The 22822-nt window shown below is 44.5% G+C and overlaps 1 protein-coding gene across 1 annotated transcript in view; it reads left to right on the forward strand.

Moving 5' to 3' along the window:
- The window catches only part of adad2 (adenosine deaminase domain containing 2), a 44628-nt gene that overhangs the window by 13738 nt on the left and 8068 nt on the right, over positions 1-22822 (forward strand). Inside the window, exons 4-7 of the mRNA XM_034178068.1 lie at positions 4639-4789; positions 10592-10762; positions 15143-15357; positions 19237-19468. Coding sequence (XP_034033959.1) covers positions 4639-4789; positions 10592-10762; positions 15143-15357; positions 19237-19468 — 769 coding nt within the window. The remainder of the gene's footprint in view (positions 1-4638; positions 4790-10591; positions 10763-15142; positions 15358-19236; positions 19469-22822) is intronic.

Below are 22822 nucleotides of genomic sequence, written 5' to 3' on the forward strand. Positions count from 1 at the left end.
CACTATCGTGAAGACGACGGTGTTTCCCTGGGACGGCGGGAGACACCGTGACGAAGTCCAGACCGATGTGGGACCAGGGGCGATGAGGCACGGGCAGTGGCTGTAGCTGCCCTGAGGTCTTTCTGTGGTCGGCCTTGCCCCTGGCGCAGGTGGTACAGGCCTGGACGTAGTCCCGGACGTCGGCCTCCAGGGATGCCCACCAGAAGCGTTGCCGGACGACTGTCACGGTCCTTCGCACCCCTGGGTGACAGGAGAGCTTAGAACCGTGACAGAAGTCCAGGACTGCAGCCCTAGCCTCTGGTGGGACGTATAGTCTGTTCTTTGGTCCGTTTCCGGGGTCCGGGACACGGGTCAGGGCCTCCCGGACGTCGTCTCCACGTCCCAGTTGAGGGCGGCCACGATAGCGGACATCCGGGATGATGGGATCCGGGGGATCCGACGGTTCCGTTTTGACTTCGTCTTCGTGCACCCCGGGACAATGCATCCGACCTCTGATTCTTGGTCCCGGGACGGTAGGTAATCCGGAAGTCAAAACGGCCAAAGAACAGTGACCAGCGGGCTTGCCTGGGGTTCAGCCGCTTGGCGGTCCTGATATACTCCAGGTTCCGATGGTCAGTGAAAACCGTGAATGGCACGGCTGTTCCCTCCAACAGATGTCTCCACTCTTCGAGGGCCTCTTTCACAGCAAGGAGTTCCCGATTGCCGACGTCATAGTTCCGTTCAGCGGGGGTCAACCTGCGAGAAAAATAGGCACACGGGTGAAGGACCTTATCGGTCTTCCCGCTCTGGGAGAGCACCGCTCCTATCCCTGAGTCCGAGGCATCCACTTCCACCACTAACTGGCGGCTAGGATCGGGCTGCACCAGAACTGGTGCAGACGAGAAGCGCCGTTTCAACTCCTTGAACGCGGCTTCGCACCGATCCGACCAGGTGAAGGGGACTTTTGGTGAGGTCAGGGCTGTCAGGGGGCTAACTACCTGACTATAGCCCTTAATGAACCTCCTGTAGAAATTAGCAAAACCGAGGAACTGTTGCAGCTTCCTACGGCTTGTAGGTTGGGGCCAATCTCTCACCGCCGCAACCTTGGCCGGATCAGGGGCGACGGAGTTAGAGGAGATTATAAACCCCAGGAAGGACAAAGAAGTGCGGTGGAATTCACACTTCTCGCCCTTCACAAACAGGCGGTTCTCCAACAACCGCTGCAGAACCTGACGGACATGCCGGACATGAGTCTCAGGATCCGGGGAAAAGATGAGTATATCGTCCAGATACACGAAGACGAACCGGTGCAGGAAGTCCCGCAGGACATCGTTTACCAACGCTTGGAAGGTCGCGGGAGCATTAGTGAGACCGAACGGCATGACCAGGTACTCAAAATGGCCCAACGGGGTGTTAAATGCTGTCTTCCATTCGTCTCCCTTCCGGATCCGAACCAAATGATACGCATTCCTAAGATCAAGTTTGGTGAAGATATTGGCTCCATGCAAGGGGGTGAACACCGAATCCAACAGGGGCAACGGGTATCGATTGCGAACCGTGATTTCGTTCAACCCCCTATAATCAATGCATGGACGAAGCCCGCCATCCTTTTTACCCACAAAAAAGAAACCAGCACCCATCGGAGAGGTGGAATTCCGGATCAACCCGGCAGCTAATGAGTCCCGGATGTAGGTCTCCATTGATTCACGCTCCGGCCGTGAGAGGTTGTACAGCCTACTGGACGGAAACTCACTGCCTGGAACCAAATCAATGGCACAATCATACGGGCGGTGGGGAGGAAGCGTGAGAGCCAGATCCTTGCTGAACACGTCAGCGAGGTCATGGTACTCCGCCGGCACCGCCTTCAGATTGGGCGGGACTCGGACCTCCTCCTTAGCTTGGGAGCCGGGAGGAACCGAGGAACCTAGACACTCCCGATGGCAGGTTTTGCTCCACTGAACCACTACCCCGGACGGCCAATCGATCCGGGGATTGTGCTTTAGCATCCATGGAAACCCCAAAACCACACGGGAGGTGGCCTGAGTCACAAAGAACTCGATCACCTCCCGGTGGTTACCTGACACCACCAGAGTTACTGGAGGTGTCTTATGTGTGATTGGTGGGAGTAGGGAGCCATCTAGCGCCCGAACCTGCACAGGCGAGGTAAGAGCCACCAGAGGGAGCCCTATCTCCCTGGCCCATCTACTGTCAAGCAGATTCCCCTCAGAGCCCGTGTCCACCAGTGCTGGGGCCTTCAGGGTTGAATCCTCAAACAGGATCGTGACTGGGAGTCGTGTAGCAATGTGGGTGTGTCCCACGTGAATATTTTGGCCCACCCCTGGCCCAGTCTCTAGGGGCGGGCGTTGGAGTTTAACCGCTCGGGGCAGTCGTTTGCGAGATGCTCACTCGAGCCACAAACATAACAAGCTCCGTGGGCCCGCCTCCTTTGTGCTCCAGGTGCCCTAAATGTTGCCCTGCTCGTGTCCATAGCTTCGTCAGCAGGGGGAGCCATAGGCGCACGGAGCGCAGGAACAGAGGAGCGTGGGGAGGGCGGAGCTCGATCGGACCCGGAAGGGAGAGGAACGACGCGTGCCTGGCCACGCCCTTCGCCTCGTTCCCGACGGCGTTCTTCTAACCGGTTGTCGAGTCGTATGACTAGATCGATGAGCCCATCTAAATCCCGCGGTTCGTCCTTAGCCACCAGGTGCTCTTTTAGGACCAGTGACAGTCCGTTTACAAAGGCAGCGCGGAGGGCAGTGCTATTCCAGCCGGATCTCGCCGCCGCGATGCGGAAGGCGACTGCATAGGCAGCTGCGCTCCGACGCCCCTGTCTTATTGACAGTAGTGCGGTTGAAGCGGACTCTCCTCTGTTGGGATGATCGAACACCGTTCTGAGCTCCCGTACAAACCCATCGTATGTATGAAGGAGCCGTGAGTTCTGCTCCCAGAGCGCTGTAGCCCAAGCGCGTGCCTCCCCTCGAAGCAGATTTATCACATAAGCTACTTTGCTAGCATCAGTCGCGTACATCACGGGACGCTGTGCGAAGACGAGCGAACACTGCATCAGAAAGTCCACGCACGTCTCCACACAGCCTCCGTACGGCTCTGGAGGGCTTATGTATGCTTCTGGGGACGGAGGAAGGGACCGTTGAACGACCAGTGGAACGTCACTTTCGCGCGCAGGGTCCTCGGGAGGGAGAGCCGCAGCGGCGCCCGAAGGGCGCGCCTCCACTTGTGCGGCGAGAGCCTCCACCCTGCGGTTTAGGAGAACGTGCTGCTCGGTCATTAAATCGATCCGAGAGGTGAAAGCGGTGAGGATCCGCTGCAACTCACCGATTACCCCTCCCGAAGCCTCCGCCGCGCCTTGGTCTTCCATTGGCCGTTCAACAGCCGGTTGACGCCCCTCGGGGTCCATGACGCTGGCCGAGATATCCTGTTGTGAAAGTGTAGGAACACGGACTCACAACAGGGGGCGCAATGAACGGACAATGGAGAAGATAAATAACAAGGTTTACTATTGTGAAACGAGCACAATAAATACAACAATCACAATTTGGGGTCGAATCCGCTGGTGTCGTGTGGGCAGGCTCGAAGGTAGGAGACGTCCGTCTCAGTCGAACCGGAACCACCCAGATCTCCTCTGCCACCGAACCCTGGAAATACTGGAACCGCCAAGTCCCGAATTCCCAGGTGGCCACTGCCTCCCGCTCGTCGGATCCGGTACTGCTGGCGGGAGAGAGCAACAACACACAGGTGTGGATGCGACCGCACCCAGTAACGGAGAGGGGAGAAGCCGCCTCCACCTCTTGTCAAAGTACAGCAGGAAGGTGAGTACTTATCCAAGCAATGAAGCTATCAGTAGTCAACAGTCCTGAAAAGGTTTAACAAGTTTAGCTGGTTGTTCAGAATATAAATGCAGAGAATATTACCTCAGTCTTAGGCGATATCTCGGCACTGAGGTGGAGACGCCGTCCTCCTGATATACCTCTGTGCTGAGTGGAACAGCTGTGTCTGGTGATGGGTGACAGCTGTCACCCAGGCTACTCCCATAAGGCGGCAGCGCCCTCTGGTGCCTGGAGCCCGCACTCCAGGCAGGGCGCCCTCTGGTGGTGGTGGGCCAGCAGTACCTCCTCTTCAGCGGCCCACACAACAGTTTCATTGAGAAATATCGATTCAAATACACTGGTAATGCAAGTTAAAGGGTGCTGGGTTTTAAAATGCTAATGTCTCTCACCATATTGTTTTGGGGTATAAATCACTCTGGAGCATAAGTTGTATCTGTCAAAAAAGCCTTTTGAAGTGGGGGGGAAACATATAGAACTCACACCAGAGTATAAGTAGCACAATTTTTTCTGTATTGATTCAGGATTTTTGTGCCTTATTGTGGTGTAGTTTTGTTATTGGCACCAATTCTTTTATTATTGAAGTTTGTTTAGTGCTGTGATTCCTGACAAAATTCAATATAAATATTATTATTAATGATGATAATAGTGAACACATGACACACTGGAGTATAAGTACCAGGACCTCCCAAACTAGTTTGAAAAAAGAAACATTCTCCAGAAAATATGTTCTAGAAATGTGTAATTTAGTCGGTTATGACTAAATCATGAATTAGAATGAAATATTGGATAATGAATCCTACAATTTATTCTCTAGGAATGGTTAATCCAGAGGGTTGTCGATATGACCAGTATCAGGTGGTGGCATTGGGAGCTGGCCATTCAAGCTGCAACAACTGGCTTTGTTACAATGGGACCGTGGTCCATGACTGCCATGCCATCGTCATCGCCAGACGGGCACTTGTGAGGTACAGTCTCAATCCACACAGAGGGCTTGAATAACCCAGAGTCAGAAGTCGATGCAGGGATTAAAGTTCCCCGGTGCTATGACTGATTTCCGTCAATTGGGCTGCCAAAAGGCAGGATTTGCACTGACACCATCCTGATGCAAAATCAAGGCTGGACAGAAGATAAAAAAAACTTACCACATCCCCAGGACACATGCGTGCTGCGTTCAAAATGTTCAGATATCGATTTTTAGAATGTCTTTTTTTCCTGTTGTAGCAAGTTTGTGCCTGTTCTACTGTGTCGTCTCTGTACACTGCAATATGGGAAAGTGGGATGTGTAGGTCAGCCTGCTGTGTGTTTGAGTGTATTAGTCACACAACGCGATGACAACACAGCAAGTAAAGAGCAGAGTACAACCCCTGGCAAAAATTATGGAATCACCCGGCCTCAGAGGATGTTCATTCAGTTGTTAAATTTTGTAAAAAAAAGCAGATCACAGACATGACACAAATCTAAAGTCATTTCAAGTGGCAACTTTCTGGCTTTAAGAAACACTATAAGAAATCAGGAAAAAAACTTGTGGCAGTCAGTAACGGTTACTTTTTTAGACCAAGCAGAGGGAAAAAAAATATGGAATCACTCAATTCTGAGGCAAAAATTATGGAACCATGAAAAACAAAAGAGTCTCTGAGGCATGGACTTAATGAGTGACAAACAGTACTCTTCATCAATCTGGCTCCAACTTTCTCTGATTGCTGTTGCCAGATCAGCTTTGCAGGTTGGAGCCTTGTCATGGACCATTTTCTTCAACTTCCACCAAAGATTTTCAATTGGATTAAGATCCGGACTATTTGCAGGCCATGACATTGACCTTATGTGTCTTTTTGCAAGGAATGTTTTCACAGTTTTTGCTCTATGGCAAGATGCATTATCATCTTGAAAAATGATTTCATCATCCCCAAACATCCTTTCAATTGATGGGATAAGAAAAGTGTCCAAAATATCAACATAAACTTGTGCATTTATTGATGATGTAATGACAGCCATCTCCCCAGTGCCTTTACCTGACATGCAGCCCCTTATCATCAATGACTGGAAATTTACATGTTCTCTTCAGGTAGTCATCTTTATAAATCTCATTGGAACGGCACCAAACAAAAGTTCCAGCATCATCACCTTGCCCAATGCAGATTCGAGATTCATCACTGAATATGACTTTCATCCAGTCATCCACAGTCCACGATTGCTTTGCCTTAGCCCCTTGTAACCTTGTTTTTTTCTGTTCAGGTGTTAATGATGGCTTTCGTTTAGCTTTTCTGTATGTAAATCCCATTTCCTTTAGGCGGTTTCTTACAGTTCGGTCACAGACGTTGACTCCAGTTTCCTCCCATTCGTTTCTCATTTGTTTTGTTGTGCATTTTCAATTTTTGAGACATATTGCTTTAAGTTTTCTGTCTTGACGCTTGATGTCTTCCTTGGTCTACCAGTATGTTTGCCTTTAACAACCTCCCATGTTGTTTGTATTTGGTCCAGAGTTTAGACACAGCTGACTGTGAACAACCAACATCTTTTGCAACATTGCGTGATGATTTACTCTCTTTTAAGAGTTTGATAATCCTCTCCTTTGTTTCAATTGACGTCTCTCGTGTTGGAGCCATGATTCATGTCAGTCCATTTGGTGCAACAGCTCTCCAAGGTGTGATCACTCCTTTTTAGATGCAGACTAACGAGCAGATCTGATTTGATGCAGGTGTTAGTTTTGGGGATGAAAATTTACAGGGTGATTCCATAATTTGTTTCCTCAGAATTGAGTGATTCCATATTTTTTTCCCTCTGCTTGGTCTAAAAAGTAACCGTTACTGACTGCCACAATTTTTTTTCCTGATTTCTTATAGTGTTTCTTAAAGCCAGAAAGTTGCCATTTGAAATGACTTTAGTTTTGTGTCAAGTCTGTGATCTGCTTGTTTACTACAAAATTAAACAACTGAATGAACATCCTCTGAGGCCGGTGATTCCATAATTTTTGCCAGGGGTTGTATTACACACATTTTTGAACTTTTCTTTTGTTTCAAAGTCTGCTCTGAGTGTATCTGTGAGTGTCCTTGCTGTGGTCAAACTAAAACACAGCTGCAGACCTGTTACGCATTAACAACAAACACTAGCACTTTTTTTACTTTCCCAAAATATGGCTAAAACCTCTTTCTGAGGATGGCAAGATGTAAAATGTGTTCATAAAGCCTCTTTACCTGTCACTCGGGTCGCGCTTTCCACATAAATACACAAATTCTTGGTTGTTTCTACTCAGAGACTGCAAACCAGGGGCAAATCCAGAAGGAAAGAGGGTGTTGGGGGGGGGGCATGCTCTGTACAACACCCCTTGATTAAAGGTTCACTTTTGAATACATTTTTCATACTACTACTACTTATAATAACAATAACATTATTAATTTTAACAACTAAAATATTTAAATCAGTATTAAGGACTAAGTTTAATTGATGAGCCATATAAAAAGTTTATTTAACTTTTCTGCATAACTAAAGTATGATGTGAAGCAATACCGTATTTTCTGTAATATGTTGCTTTTTTTTTTTTCTTTCTTTTTTGGTAGTTTGAGAGGCCCTGCGCATTGTACGTACTGAAAAAAAAATATCATGATTCACGACCAGGAATTTTCATTATAGTGGAAACGAAAGACACAACATTAAACTGCCTTTTTAAAACAAAAAAAAGCAATAGGTGAAAACTTCCTAATGGGGCTCCATTACATTCAGAAAGGTTTGAAGCAGTTGGGTCACACTTGAAATGTTCATTATGGGAGCAATCCTCATGCTGTTACTACATACTTTGAGCTTTCCTCATGCCGAGCTCCAGAGGTAAAATACAATTTGCCGTCATGTTCATTTCAAGCAAATAAATATAAATACATTTCTTTGTCAAACAATAAAGCATCCTGTGGAATGAAAGAAACAACTGATTAAATGAACGTGGGTTCCGTGCACCACAGCACACAGCAGGGTGAAACGCACACCAAATGCCACAGTGAGCTAATTTCATCTGAACTCACCTTTTAGTTGAATTACTGTCACAAACAAACATTCTTTGTTCTTAAGAAAATTTTTTGAAACTGGAGTACCACTCTTATGAAAAAAGAGGGACTACCCCCCCCCCCCAAAAAAAGGAAGAAACCTTATTTGGACTTATTTGCTCTTTTAAGAACATCAAGAAAGTTGTAGGTGAGTTTATTAACTTTTAAAAATGTATTACATAAAAGTTTTCAAACATTCTTTTTTAAAACGCTTCATTGCGTTACATGTATACCTCACATATGATCGTCTGTTCAGTGACTTCAAGAAGCAGTTTGCTTGTGGTTTGCACATCTACCAAAAACATTAATTTGCTCTTAGCTCCTGATTGCTAAAGCAGTGTTTGCTTTATGAATGCAGTTGTGCTCATAAGTTTACATACCCTGGCAGAATTTTAGATTTTTTTTTTAAAAATTTTGGGTTATTTTTCAGAGAATATGAATGATACCACAACAACTTTTTTTCACTCATGGTTAGTGGTTGTGTGAAGCCATTCATTATCAAACAACTGTGTTTTGTGTTTTTAAATCATGACAACAGAAACAACCCAGATGACCCTGATCAAAAGTTTGTATACCCGTTCTTAATAATAATGTTCTTAATAATGTGTATTGCCCCTGTTAGGGCCCCTTCACACATAGTATGAATGTGGCCGAATTGCACACGAAGCAGGAATCGTATGCAGTGCATCTAAAATTGGAGCTGCCTCCAAAGCTTTGTACACTTGTCTCTACAACTATTTGCGCACATCAGCGGCTGAAAGACAGAGTGTGCCCTGTGAGAGCCCATTTGATCCATCTCACGCAGGTGTCGGCCAAATTCCAGGTGATACACAAACATCTAACACCGCTCACTGGACACTTAGAAAATGTGTGGCCAAACTGAGCAGACAATCACTTTTAATCAGGCTGTGAAATTTAGCTAAGTGCTCCCACGAGTGTGGCATTGCAAAACAGCAATACACATGTGGCATGCCAGAGTGTCGGCTCCCCCGCAACATGTACCGTGTGTGTGAATCGCGTGTGTGTTGTGGTATATTAATAAGTACAACACTACATATATACACAATTACATAACAAATAACTAAAAAGAAATAATCACATAACACAGAAACACAGTGACACGTTGGTGTGTGTGCTGAACTGACAGCCGCAGCTGTTGAGATCTCTGGTTCTGGATGTCCCAGCTGGGGAACACGTACCGTGTTTGGACGGACATAATCTAGCAACTGTCCACTGTGATGTGTGTGTCTGCTTGCTGTACACATGCACACTCACTCACTCACACTCATATTCAACTGCTTAGTCCAATTAAGGGTCACGGGGGGGCTGGAGCCTATCCCAGCAGTCATAGCTCGCAAGGTGGGGTACACCCTGGACAGGACGCCAATTTGTCGCAGGGCTGCATATAGAAAAACAAACACATTCACACCCGCACGCACACCTACGGACAATTTAAAGTTTCTTATCCACCTAACCCGCGTGTCTTTGGATGTGGGAGGAAACCGGAGAACCCGGACAGAACCCATGCAAACATGGGGAGAATAGGCAAACTCCACACAGAAAGGCCACAGGTGGGAATCGAACCCATGACCTTCTCACTGTGAGGCCACAGTGCCAAGCAATAAGCCACTGTCCTGCCCAAGATAAATGGACTGCATTTATATAGCACTTTTCTGTCTGCATCAGACGCTCAAAGCGCTTTTACAAATAATGCCTTACATTCACCTCGATGTGAGGGTGCTGCCATACAAGGTACTCACTACACACTGGGAGCAACTAGGGAATTAAGGACCTTGCCCAAGGACCCATTAAATCCTCGATAAGAGGGATTCAATAAAATGCGTTGTTTTTTATGGTGTGTGTTTTTTTTTTTGTTTTTTTTTTTTTTTATACATTTATCTCCGTGTTGATTTCAGGCATTTTATGCACCTTTTATAGGACAGCGACGGTAGCGCAGTGGTAAAGTTTCTGTCTGTTAATCAGAGCTTTTGTAAATTGCAGGTTCGAATCCCGCGGGTAGAATGTATTTTTTAGTTTTAGTTTTTGCCACAGCAGCTGCGCGATGTCCTTCCACACACTCCAGCTGCTCGCACTGTGTTCCCACTGCGACGGTTTTGTGCACACTCGTGCACATGCACGAAACCATCACAGCGGGATCTTTCATATCTGCCCGACCACATGTCCCTCCCTACGTCGGCTTGATGTTTTCGTGGTTTGCTCATACCACCTGTTTCACTATGATTCGCCCTGGTCCGTACTTATTCGTACTATGTGTAAAGGGCCCTTAACATCAATGGACAGCTTGGAGTCTTTGTGGTAGTTGTTGGTTGAGGCTCTTTATTTTCTCTGATGTTAAAGCTGCCCATTCTCCTTGGCAAAAAGCCTCCAGTTCCTGTAAAGTCCTGGGCTGTCTAGCATTAACTGCACGCTTGATATCTCCCCAGAGTGCCTCAATGATGTTGAGGTCAGGAGACTAAGCTGGCCACTCCAGGACCTTCACTTTATTCTGCTGTAGCCAATAACAGGTCATCTTGGCTTTGTGTTCGCATCGAAGTATAAGTTGCGGGGCCCCCAAACTAGTACAAAACTTATACTCCAGAAAATACTGTATACATGTGCTTCTGTGTTAAATCATGGGCACATTTGCACACTGAATAGTTTCATGAAAATGCTAGTGTGCCAATGACTTGGTGGGCCAATAGACAAATGAAGTGCCTCTTGTTTTTTCTTATTTAGGTTCTTGTACAAGCAGCTTCTGCTGTTCTTTGATGATAACCCAGCAGGCAAAGGGGCCAGCATTTTTGAGAGCAGTGCAGAAACCCCCCAGCTTCAGCTGAAATCTACAGTCAGCCTGCATCTCTACACAAATCAGTGTCCTGAAGGAGCTGCCAAGAACTTTTATTTCAAGTATAGTCTGTTTTTTTTCTTCTTGTGAACTTTGAGTCATCATTTGCCCTGTCTGTGTATTAAACATGTTTTTACTCTGAAAATGCATTATTACATCCGTGAAGGACGTAATAAAATCATTGACATTTATTTATTTGTCTGTCTGTTAGCAGGATTACGTCAAAACTACTCCATGGATTTTGACAACATTTTCACAACAGATAGATATTAGGCCATGGAAGACTCCATTAAATTTTGGAGGGGATCCAGATCCGGATTCTGGATCAAAATTTCACTTTATATAGTCTTTGAAGTATTAGGTCAAAACTATTTCACGGATTCTCTCCAAATTTGCACCACAGATAGATATTAGGTCATGGAAGACTCTACTGCATTTTGGTGGTGAGCCGCGTCCGGATTCTGGATCACGATTTCAATTTGTACACTAAACTAAAGATTTTGAGTATTACCTCAAAACTACTTAATGGATTTTCTCGAAATTGTCACCACACACTTGTGTTAGGCTGTGGAAGACTCCATTAAATTTTGGAGGTGAGCTGGATCCAGATCCAGATTCTGGATCAGGATTTCACTTTGTAGACTTTAAAGGATTACATCAAAACTACTTCACGGATATGACATCATGATGACATTATTTTGTTTCAGCTTGTGAATTAAATATGAGATTGCAACATCTTGATCAGTTGGACCATTCTGGATCAGAATACAGTTATGATATTGTGTTGTGGAATCTGGATCCAGATAAAGTCCAGGTCACAATGTGAATCACATATCTTTTATTTTGAGTCCCCCTCAACCCTTAGCAGACGTCAGAAATCTCAGATTGCTCTTGTTATTATTATTAATAGTACTCGTAGTACTAGTACAACCCCAATTCCAATGAAGTTGGGACGTTGTGTGAAATGTAAATAAAAACAGAATACAGTGATTTGCAAATCCTCTTCAACCTATATTCAGTTGAATACACCACAAAGACAAGATATTTAATGTTCAAACTGATAAACATTATTGTTTTTGAGCAAATATTTGCTCATTTTGGAATGGATGCCTGCAACACATATCAAAAAAGCCGGGACAGTGGTATGTTTACCATTGTGTTACATCACCTTTCCTTCTAACAACACTCAATAAGCGCTTGGGAACTGAGGTCACTAATTGTGAGTGTCATGATTGAGTATAAAAGAAGCATCCCCAAAAGGCTCAGCCAAAGATGGAGCAAGGATCGCTACTTTGTGAACAACTGCGTGAAAAAAGGTGTCCAACAGTTTAAGAAGAATGTTTCTCAATGTTCACTTGCAAGGAATTTAGGGATTCCATCATCTACAGTCCATAATATAATCAGAAGATTCATAGAATCTTGAGAATGTTCAACACGTAAGCAGCAAGACCGAAAACCAAGACCGAAAACTTCAATCCCTCAGGCGGCACTGCATTAAAAACCACCATCATTGTGTAAAGGATCTTATCGCGTGGGCTCAGGAACACTTCAGAAAACCATTGTCAGTTAACACAGTTCTTCGCTACATCTACAAGTGCAACTTAAAACTCTACCATGCAAAGTGAAAGCCATACATCAACAACATCCAGAAATACTGCCGCCTTCTCTGGGCCTGAGCTCATTTAAAATAGACAGACACAAAGTGGAAAAGTGTGCTGTGGTCTGATGAGTCCACATTTCAAATTGTTTTTGGAAATCATGGACGTCGTGTCCTCTGGACAAAAGAGAAAAAAGACCATCCAGATTGTTACCAGCACAATGTTCAAAAGCCAGCATCTGTGATTGTATGGGGGTGTGTTAGTGCCCATGGCATGGACAACTTACACATCTGTGATGGCACCATCAATGCTGAAAGGGATATCCAGGCAACACATGCTGCCATTCAGGGACGTCCCTACTTATTTCAGCAAGACAATGCCAAGCCACATTCTGCACGTGTTACAACAGCGTGGCTTCGTAGTAAAAGAGTCTGGGTACTAGACTGGCCTGCCTGCAGTCCAGACCTGTCACCCATTGAAAATGTGTGGCGCATTATGAAGCGCAAAATATGACTATGGAGACCCTGGACTGTTGAACAACTGAAGTCGTACATCAAGCAAGAATGGGAAAGAATTCCGCCTACAAAGCTTCAACAATTAGTCAGTTCCCAAACGCTTATTGAGTGTTGTTAGAAGGAAAGGTGATGTAACACAGTGGTAAACATACCACTGTCCCAGCTTTTTTGAAACATGTTGCAGGCATTCATTTCAATATGAGCAAATATTTGCACAAAAACAATGAAGTTTATCATTTTGAACATTAAATATCTTGTCTTTGTGGTGTATTCAATTGAATATAGGTTGAAGAGGATTTGCAAATCATTGTTTTCTGTTTTTATTTACATTTTACACAATGTCCCAACTTCATGGAATTAGGGTTGTACTAGTAATAGTGAAAGGTGTCAGAGGGCTGATATACGAGGTCTATTAGAAAAGTATCCGACCTTATTATTTTTTTCAAAAACCATATGGATTTGAATCACGTGTGATTACATCAGACATGCTTGAACCCCCGTGGGCATGCGAGAGTTTTTTCACGCCTGTTGGTTACGTCATTCGCCTGTGGGCAGTCTTTGAGTGAGGAGTGGCCCACCCTCTCGTCGATTTTTTCATTGTTTAGGAATGGCTCAGAGACTGCTGCTTTGTTTGATCAAAATTTTTTCAAAACTGTAAGGCACAACTGAGTGGACACCATTCGATAAATTCAGCTGGTTTTCGGTAAAAATTTTAACGGCTGATGAGAGATTTTGGTCTGGTATTGTCGCCGTAAGGACGGCCCACGGTGCCTGACGGCGATCTGCGCTTCGAGGCGGCAGCGTCTCGCCGTTTCAAGTTGAAAACTTCCACATTTCAGACTCTGTTGACCCAGGAAATCGTCAGAGAACAGAGAACTTTCAGAAGAAGTCGGCATGAGGAGTTTATTCGGACATTCCATTGTTAACAGACATTTTGTAATGAAAGAACGTGCGGGCAGAGTCGCATGTCGGGCTGGACCCGACTGCAGGGGGTTGCGACAGGAAAAACACCTCCGTTGGAAACCTTAACGGGCAAGTTGGAACATGCCCAAGCTGTTAAACAATTTCTCAGTTACTCACTTGTTGAAAGCCACCAAAAGCCGCCTGAATTTTACAAATGGTTTTCAACACGGAGGTGTTTTTCCTGTCGCGGCACACACAGACGACTCGGCGAATTTGCGCGCACGTCTTTCATTAAAAAATGTCCTTAAACAGTGGAATGTCTGCATAAAGTCCTCATGCCGGCCTCTTCTGAATCTTTGTTCTCTCACGACATCTTGGGTGAATTAAGCCTTAAATTACGATGTTTTCAGGTTGAAACAGGCCGACGACGGCGCCTGGAAGCGCTGCGAGACGTCCTTACACCGACAGAAACACCCCATAATCTCTCATCAGCCGTTAAACTTTTCACCGAAAACCAGCGTAATTTCTCAAATAGTGTCCACTGGATATTCCTCACAGGTCCAGAAAAAATTTTGATAAAGCAACAAGCGCCGTCTCGAGCAGCGTGTGAAACAAAGAAATTCAGCCGAGAGGGCAGGACCACATCTCACTCAAGGCCTGCCCACAGGGAAATGACGTCACCGACACGCGTGAAAAAACTCACGCATGCACAAGAGGGTTCAAGCATGATTGGTGTAATCGCACGTCATTCTAATCCATATAGTTTTTTTTTTTAAATAAAAGGATAGTTTTCTAAGAGACATCGTATACCTTGTGCGCTCTGCACACTGAAATAAATTTCATTTTGTTTTTTTTTTTTGTTTTTTTGCCTTTACTGTACCTTTGGCCAATCTTCGATAAAGGTAATCATCTGGAGACACTAACCCAAGTAATATCTCTACCAAATTTGGTCAAAATCCATCTACTTGATTGTGAGTTAGTTTGCGCTCTCTCTCTCTCTCTCTCTCTCTCTCTCTCTCTCTCTCTCTCTCTCTCTCTCTCTCTCTCTTTCTCTCTTTCACACACACACACACAGGAGTGATTACAATACCTTGCTCTTGCAGCAGAGCACAACGTAAAAAGCTATGTCGTGCGAGGCTGTTCAGTATCTTATAAAAAGTTATTGCAAAACACGATTCTTGATAAGCCTTTACAATTCAGGTTGTTTAAATTTTTTGAATATTTTTGAAATTATTTACAGCACATAGAGTTTGTAGAACCTTCTTAAACGTGTGTATGACACATTTTCTTCTAACCCTCTGGCGTAAATTGAATATCAGTGATTATCGCTTTGCTTGACTCTGACCTCACTTTTAATGATGGTTTTTCCAAGCATTTTGCTTTGGAGTGGATGATGAATAGATAAATCACTGTGTTTCTTGTTTAGGAGATCTGCAAATAATGCTTGGAATGTTGTTAGGCTGCAGTATCATGCCAAGAATGAGCTGATCCCTGCAGCCTACCTTGATACGAGTGTCTGGGGAGCCAAAGTCTGCTGCATGTCTGGAACTGACAAGTTGTGTTGCTGGACTGTCACTGGGGTTCAGAGTGGCCTCCTGAGCCACTTCATCCAGCCACTGTACATCACCAGCATGGTGCTAGGTAACAATGACAAGCTCTATATCTGGCTGTTATCAAATTTTATGTCCTCATGGATGCTGTTGCCCATAGTTGAAGCTGTCTTGCGGCTTTTTGTGTGTTATATGTCCATCATTCAAAGTACAATATAGTTGTTTCGTTTTCTGTGCCATAATATGCAACACATAAATCCCGAGAATTTGTTTTGCTTACTTTTTATATTAACCTTGTATATTCCTTTCCTAGAATCCATTGTTGCATTCAGGTGATGACTAACATTGTGATTAATACGTGGTTTGGGAAATTAATTTTTGCTTCAGTGTTTCCAGTATTAGGGTGGTGTACATAATTGACACACTTACACATGGCATCCTGTTCCTGTTTTTCCTCAGTGGCTATAAAAGTCTACAGTGCATCTGGAAAGTACTAACAATGCTTCACTTTTTCCATATTTTATGGTACAGCCTTGTTCCAAAATGGATGAAATAAATTTTTTCCTCAAAAATCTACACAATACCCCGTAATGACAGTGTGAAAAAAGTTTTTGAAATTTTTACTAATTTATTAAAAATTAAAAAAAAACTAAGAAATCACTCATACAGAAGTATTCACAGCCTTTGCCATGAATCTCAAAATTGACCTTAGGTGCATCCTGTTTCCACTTATCCTTGAGATATTTCTACAGCTTAATTGGAGTCCACCTGGGGTAAATTCATTTGATTGGACATGATTTTGGAATAAGACTGTAACATAACAAAATATGGAAATGCAAAGTGCTGTGAATACTTTCTAAATGCATGGTACATACAGAGGCCAGTTGCTAAAATAAAAGCACAAAAAGGGAAACTGCAGTAAATGACAGGGAGGCAACGATATTAAAAATAACTCATAGTGGCTGTAAAATGGACAGAAACAGGGAAATGTGACCCATGACAAATAACAGATATTAGCTGCAGTTTGCCAGAAGGCACATTGGAGACTCGAGCTGAATATTTAAAGTGATGCAAACCATTGGTTGAGCTGGTAGGATTAATAAATGGAATAGTTCTGACCGTGTTGAATGCTTGGTCTCTAAAGTAAATTAGATTAGATATACTTTATTGATCTCACAATGGAGAAATTACGTTTACACTCCAGTTACCTCAGACAGCAATTAGTCCACAGTTATTACTTGCTACCGTAATAATGGCACACATCAGAATTAAAGGCAGCACATACACATTTGACATTGTTTATGTGCGCTAAGTTTGAAGAAGTTATCCGAATTGAAGCAAGTGGGTGAAGGCCACGCAGCAACCCTGAGTTGCTCCGCCATCAGCTTGGTGGGGGGGGGTCTTGCAGCTAAAACTGCACCGCCCACGCCGAAGTCCCAAGCAACTAGGGGTATGGGTAAGGTCAAACAAGGTTGATGTCCATTGGATTCTGTGACATATGTTAACCTGTAACTTTAGAACTAAACAGGGCAGATGGTGCAAACTATTCCTTTTTGAAAGCTTATTAGCTCAACCAATAATGTACATCACTTTCACCAAATTGGAGCTACTTTAACTTTTGACACCTGTACAAGGTGAAATTTACTTTTTGTAACTGTTTTTGATGTTTTTAACCCCATAACTCTATAATACAACCCCTGGCAATAATTATGGAATCCCCGGCCTCGGAGGATGTTCATTCAGTTGTTTAATTTTGTAGAAAAAAAGAAGATCACAGACATGACACAAAACTAAAGTCATTTCAAATGGCAACTTTCTGGCTTTAAGAAACACTATAAGAAATCAGGAAAAATAATTGTGGCAGTCAGTAACGTTTACTTTTTAGACCAAGCAGAGGGAAAAAAATATGGACTCACTCAATTCTGAGGAATAAATTATGGAATCACTCTGTAAATTTACATCCCCAAAACTAACACCTGCATCAAATCAGATCTATTAGTCTGCATCTAAAAAAGGAGTGATCACACCTTGGAGAGCTGATGCACCAAGTGGACTGACATGAATCATGGCTCCAACAAGAGAGATGTCAATTGAAACAAAGGAGAGGATTATCAAACTCTTAAAAGAGGGTAAATCATCACGCAATGTTGCAAAAGATGTTGGTTCACAGTCAGCTGTGTCTAAACTCTGGACCAAATACAAACAACATGGGAAGGTTGTTAAAGGCAAACATACTGGTAGACCAAGGAAGACGTCAAAGCGTCAAGACAGAAAACTTAAAGCAATATGTCTCAAAAATTGAAAATGCACAACAAAACAAATGAGGAACGAATGGGAGGAAACTGGAGTCAACGTCTGTGACCGAACTGTAAGAAACCGCCTAAAGGAAATGGGATTTACATACAGAAAAGCTAAACGAAAGCCATCATTAATACCTAAACAGAAGAAAACAAGGTTACAATGGGCTAAGGAAAAGCAATCGTGGACTGTGGATGACTGGATGAAAGTCATATTCAGTGATGAATCTCGAATCTGCATTGGGCAAGGTGATGATGCTGGAACTTTTGTTTGGTGCCGTTCCAATAAGATTTATAAAGATGACTGCCTGAAGAAAACGTAAATTTCCACAGTCATTGATGATATGGGGCTGCATGTCAGGTAAAGGCACTGGGGAGATGGCTGTCATTACATCATCAATAAATGCACAAGTTTACGTTGATATTTTGGACACTTTTCTTATCCCATCAATTGAAAGGATGTTTGGGGATGATGAAATCATTTTTCAAGATGATAATGCATCTTGCCATAGAGCAGAAACTGTGAAAACATTCCTTGCAAAAAGACACATAGGGTCAATGTCATGGCCTGCAAATAGTCCGGACCTTAATCCAATTGAAAATCTTTGGTGGAAGTTGAAGAAAATGGTCCATGACAAGGCTCCAACCTGCAAAGCTGATCTGGCAACAGCAATCAGAGAAAGTTGGAGCCAGATTGATGAAGAGTACTGTTTGTCACTCATTAAGTCCATGCCTCAGAAAGTGCAAGCTGTTATAAAAGCCAGAGGTGGTGCAACAAAATACTAGTGATGTGTTGGAGCGTTCTTTTGTTTTTTCATGATTCCATAATTTTTTCCTCAGAATTGAGTGATTCCATATTTTTTTCCCTCTGCTTGGTCTAAAAAAGTAACCGTTACTGACTGCCACAATTTTTTTTCCTGGTTTCTTATAGTGTTTCTTAAAGCCAGAAAGTTGCCATTTGAAATGACTTTAGTTTTGTGTCATGTCTGTGATCTGCTTTTTTTCTACAAAATTAAACAACTGAATGAACATCCTCCGAGGCCGGTGATTCCATAATTTTTGCCAGGGGTTGTATAACACTCATATTCGTAGATAGTCCAAAAGATACTTTTTTGGAATCTTGATGATCAGACGAATAAATTGGTGTATGTTTCAATATGATTGGAGCATTTTTAAATTTTGACCCCTGTGTAATCCTTCGATGACCTGTACCTGGCTATAGCTATCACCCTGCGATGGCTATCATAAATTTTTGTCAAGGTTGTGGTATAATGAGGCCACACCGACAACCTGCTTGGCCCATGGACATGAATCTTGTAAGTGCAGCATTGGGTGGATTTCAATAAAATGTCACACAGTAGTCATACACCATATGAAAATGTGTGTGAAGAAAAATCATTCCAGTTTGATGTCTTTAAGGGGAGATGAGTGAGTTTTGTTTCTTTTAATCCATCATATTTGTCAAACACATGTACAGATGCTGGCCAGTGTTTTAATGTAGGTATTTCATCACAAAAGATTGACTACTGTCAATATAAACTACATGCAGGTAACTAGTATGGCGGAGCGGCGTTTGTGAATTTGCCCACAGCGTTCTGGTTTTTGCAGTCATCTGTTAATAACTTGTGGCAAAACCTTCAGGTCAACATTCTGACACTGAACATCTTGTTTAGGAGGTCAGATGCTTTCTGGGCAGGTGTCTGATATCATCAATAACCGACTGGGTGATGGATGGGAGGATCTTCTTCCACCAACATACAAGAAGCGCAGCATCTTCTTTGTCTCTGGTGACTACGTGGGGTCTGCCAAGATCCCCCCCCAGCATGATGATCTCTGTCTGAACTGGTGCCAAGGAGACAAGGATATTGAAATTCTGTGCAGCAGTAAAGGCTTAATCATTGATGGGTAAGATTTAGACAATACAGAAATTGTGTGGCTTTTACACACTCACTCTTTGCAATTGTATACGCTTTAAATGTTTTGGGAAATGATGCTCACCTTTGTACTTTACCACTGATGGTGCTGCTCCAGTACATGCAATACTACACACTTGCATAAATTTGATCAACACACTGGCATGCAATCATGCGTGCCAATGAGTAAACTCGGCGTAAACTGTGCATGAACTGTGCATGGCTGTGTGCCAATACGCAAAGAAAATTTGGAAATGTTCAAAACTTTTTGCATGCATTAATTTCATGAACTAGTCACGAACATTGCGCAACCTATTTGAAAACACTGCGTGTCAATGCTTGCAAGGCATCTGAACGATGATGAGATGTTAGGGCCGTGTCCCACTGGGGAGAGGATTAATTGCGCATGAATTGAGTATACAAATTGCGGGTGTTCGTTGTCGTCCGCAACAAAAATGGCCAAAAAATGACAAATGTCCCAGTATGAATTACGGATATATTAATAATATATAGCAAATATATGATGAACAGTCACGGTTATATAACGCATGTAGTGAGGAAACTGATCCGATACATTGAGATTATCACGGCAGTATTACGGGTGTATTATGAATGCATCGCTCACTTGTTGCCGTGCACAGCATCTGCATTGCGGTCATAAAAGAAGCGCACTCGCTCCTTTCGGCATCACTATTCACACCGACAATACAGCCTCTGGAACAAGTGCTGGACTTGGACAAGTTGATCACAGAATTAGTTCATCTTGTCATGCGAGGGTTAACTGTTCATGAGTTTGGGGAGCGGGAGGAGGGAAGCCGCTCGGGGTGTCAGGGATTGACGTTGGGGTTGGTTTTCTGTTTTGTTTTTGGTCGGTTTGGTTATCTTCCTTTTGTTCATGTATGCTTTGCTTTGTGTTCCTTTTCTGGTTGGGGTATGTCTGTTGCTGTCTCGCTCTTTGTCTCTGGCCACACCCTGTTTCTGGTTCCTTCCTTGCACACCTGTCCTGGATTTGCTGATTGGCTTCTGGGGGTATATATGCTCACTGTCTGTGTTTGTTCCTTGCCAGATTGATGTGCCCAGTGCCTTCTCTCCAGCTCTTGACCTTGTGTTCTCTTGTATTGCCTGCTTCATTGTGTTTTCGACCTCCTGCCTGCCTGACCCGACCACGACTAGCCTTATGATCATTGTACTGCTGCTGAGCCGTTTGGACTGTCTATCTGTGTACCGACCCTCACTTTCCACATTAAAACCATTTTGCATCAAGAGCTGCCTGTGTGAGCCTCGCATTTGTGTCCTCCCACTCTCGCCTGGCAGGTCAATCTGGCCAACGATGGACACAGCGGGCTCCGATCCTTTCCATTTGGCGGTACGCCATCACAGCCAGCAGATCGCTCAGCAGGAAGACATGCGCTCAGCGCTGGGTTTAGCAAGCTTGCTAAACGTCAGGACGAGTTTATGTCGTCTGTGAGCACACAGATGAGCCGGATTCTGTCCCATCTGGATCCACAGGCTATGTCGGATGCGGCCACCGCGAGTCCTAACCCCCCGCCGGGGCCGCCAGTCGCCTCACTGGCAACCGCGTCCACCGATCGTGTGCAACCAGTTATCACGCCCAGAACACTTCTCAGGCGAATCAGGGGACGTCAAGCTGTTTATCACCCAGTGTGAACTACATTTTGAATTGATGTCTCCCATGTTCCCTACAGACAGAACGAAAATAGCCTACATAATAACTCACCTGACCGGACAAGCCGCTGCCTGGGCCACAGCCGAATGGGAGCGCCAGTCACCGTCTTATGCTTCACTCCCGGCGTTCACCGTGACACTCAAACAAGTTTTCCAGCATACCGCTCCGGGACGGGAAGCGGCACGGTCCTTGTTGAAGTTGAAGCAGGGGGGCCGCCGGATCACAGACTACGCCATCGACTTCTGTATCCTGGGGGCGAAAAGTGAGTGGAACCCAGCCGCCCTGCTCGACGTGTTTTTTCAGGGTCTGTCGGTGGAGATCCAGGAGCAGTTGATCGCCATCGATTTGCCGGGGGACCTGGATAGTTTGATCGCGCTCGCCATCTGCACCGATCGTCGACTGCAGGACCGTCCGCGCCGTGGGACCCATATGGATCACCAGTACAACCCGCCTCCCAGCCGCTCCGCCTCCTTCACCCCCTCCCGGCCTGATCCATCTCAGCACAACACCGACGAGCCGATGCAGCTAGGGTGCATGCGGCTAACTCCAGCAGAAGGACAGCGCCGCCATGTGGACAACCTCTGTTTTTACTGTGGACAGTCTGGACATTTAATTGCTGATTGTCAAGCCAGGGGTGCCACCGCGCGGTCAAGAACGGAGTTGCGGGTGAGTCTAAATTCTATTTCCTCAGTTTCTACACAGAACATAATTCCAGCTAAAATAATTTCTATTCACACTTCCATTGATGTTTCGGCGTTTGTTGATTCAGGTTCAGATGCCAATTTAATTCTGTCTTCTCTCGCCAGGTACCTTCACCTTAAGCTGTATAAGATTTCTCACCCTCTGGTGGTACATGCTGTTGATGGCCACGTACTGGGCCAAATCACTCTCCGCACTCAATCTGTAAAATTACGAACCTCTCAGACACACATTGAATCAGTCAGTTTTCATGTAATGGAAAAAATGACTCACTCGCTCATACTGGAGCACCCCTGGCTCCAAAGGCACGGGCCTAACTTTGATTGGGTGAAGTCCGGCCTGTAATAATCATTGTTTGCAAAGCCTAGAAAGCACCCAACAGAGTTTTAATCCGGATCTCGCCGGAGTTCCCGAATGCTACCATGACCTAGCCGCAGTATTTAGTAAAGCTAAACCTAAATCGTTACCGCCGCATCGACGTTACGACTGCGCTATAGAGCTTCATCCCGGTGCGAGCCCGCCACGGGGAAAACTCTTCTCCTTGTCTGAACCTGAACGTCACGCAATGAATGCCTACATCCAGGAGTCTGTCTTGGCCGGACTGATATGATCTTCATCTTCACCTGCAGGGGCAGGCTTGTTTTTTGTGGAGAAGAAAGATAAGACCCTCCGGCCCTGCATCGATTACCGCGGTTTAAACAATATTACTGAAAAATCATTATCCCTTGCCCCTTATTTCTTCCGCTTTTGAATTATTAGGTGGAGCTGCCATTTTCACCAAACTCGATCTTCGTAACGCTTATCATTTGGTCCGTATTAAAGAAGGGGACGAGTGGAAGACAGCTTTTAATACACCATCTGGACATTATGAGTACCTTGTGATGCCGTTCAGACTCACAAATGCACCTGCAGTGTTCCAAAATCTTGTTAACGACGTGCTGAGGGAATATTTGAACAAAT

Source organism: Thalassophryne amazonica, chromosome 9, assembly GCF_902500255.1.
Source record: "Thalassophryne amazonica chromosome 9, fThaAma1.1, whole genome shotgun sequence".
NCBI lineage: Eukaryota > Metazoa > Chordata > Actinopteri > Batrachoidiformes > Batrachoididae > Thalassophryne > Thalassophryne amazonica.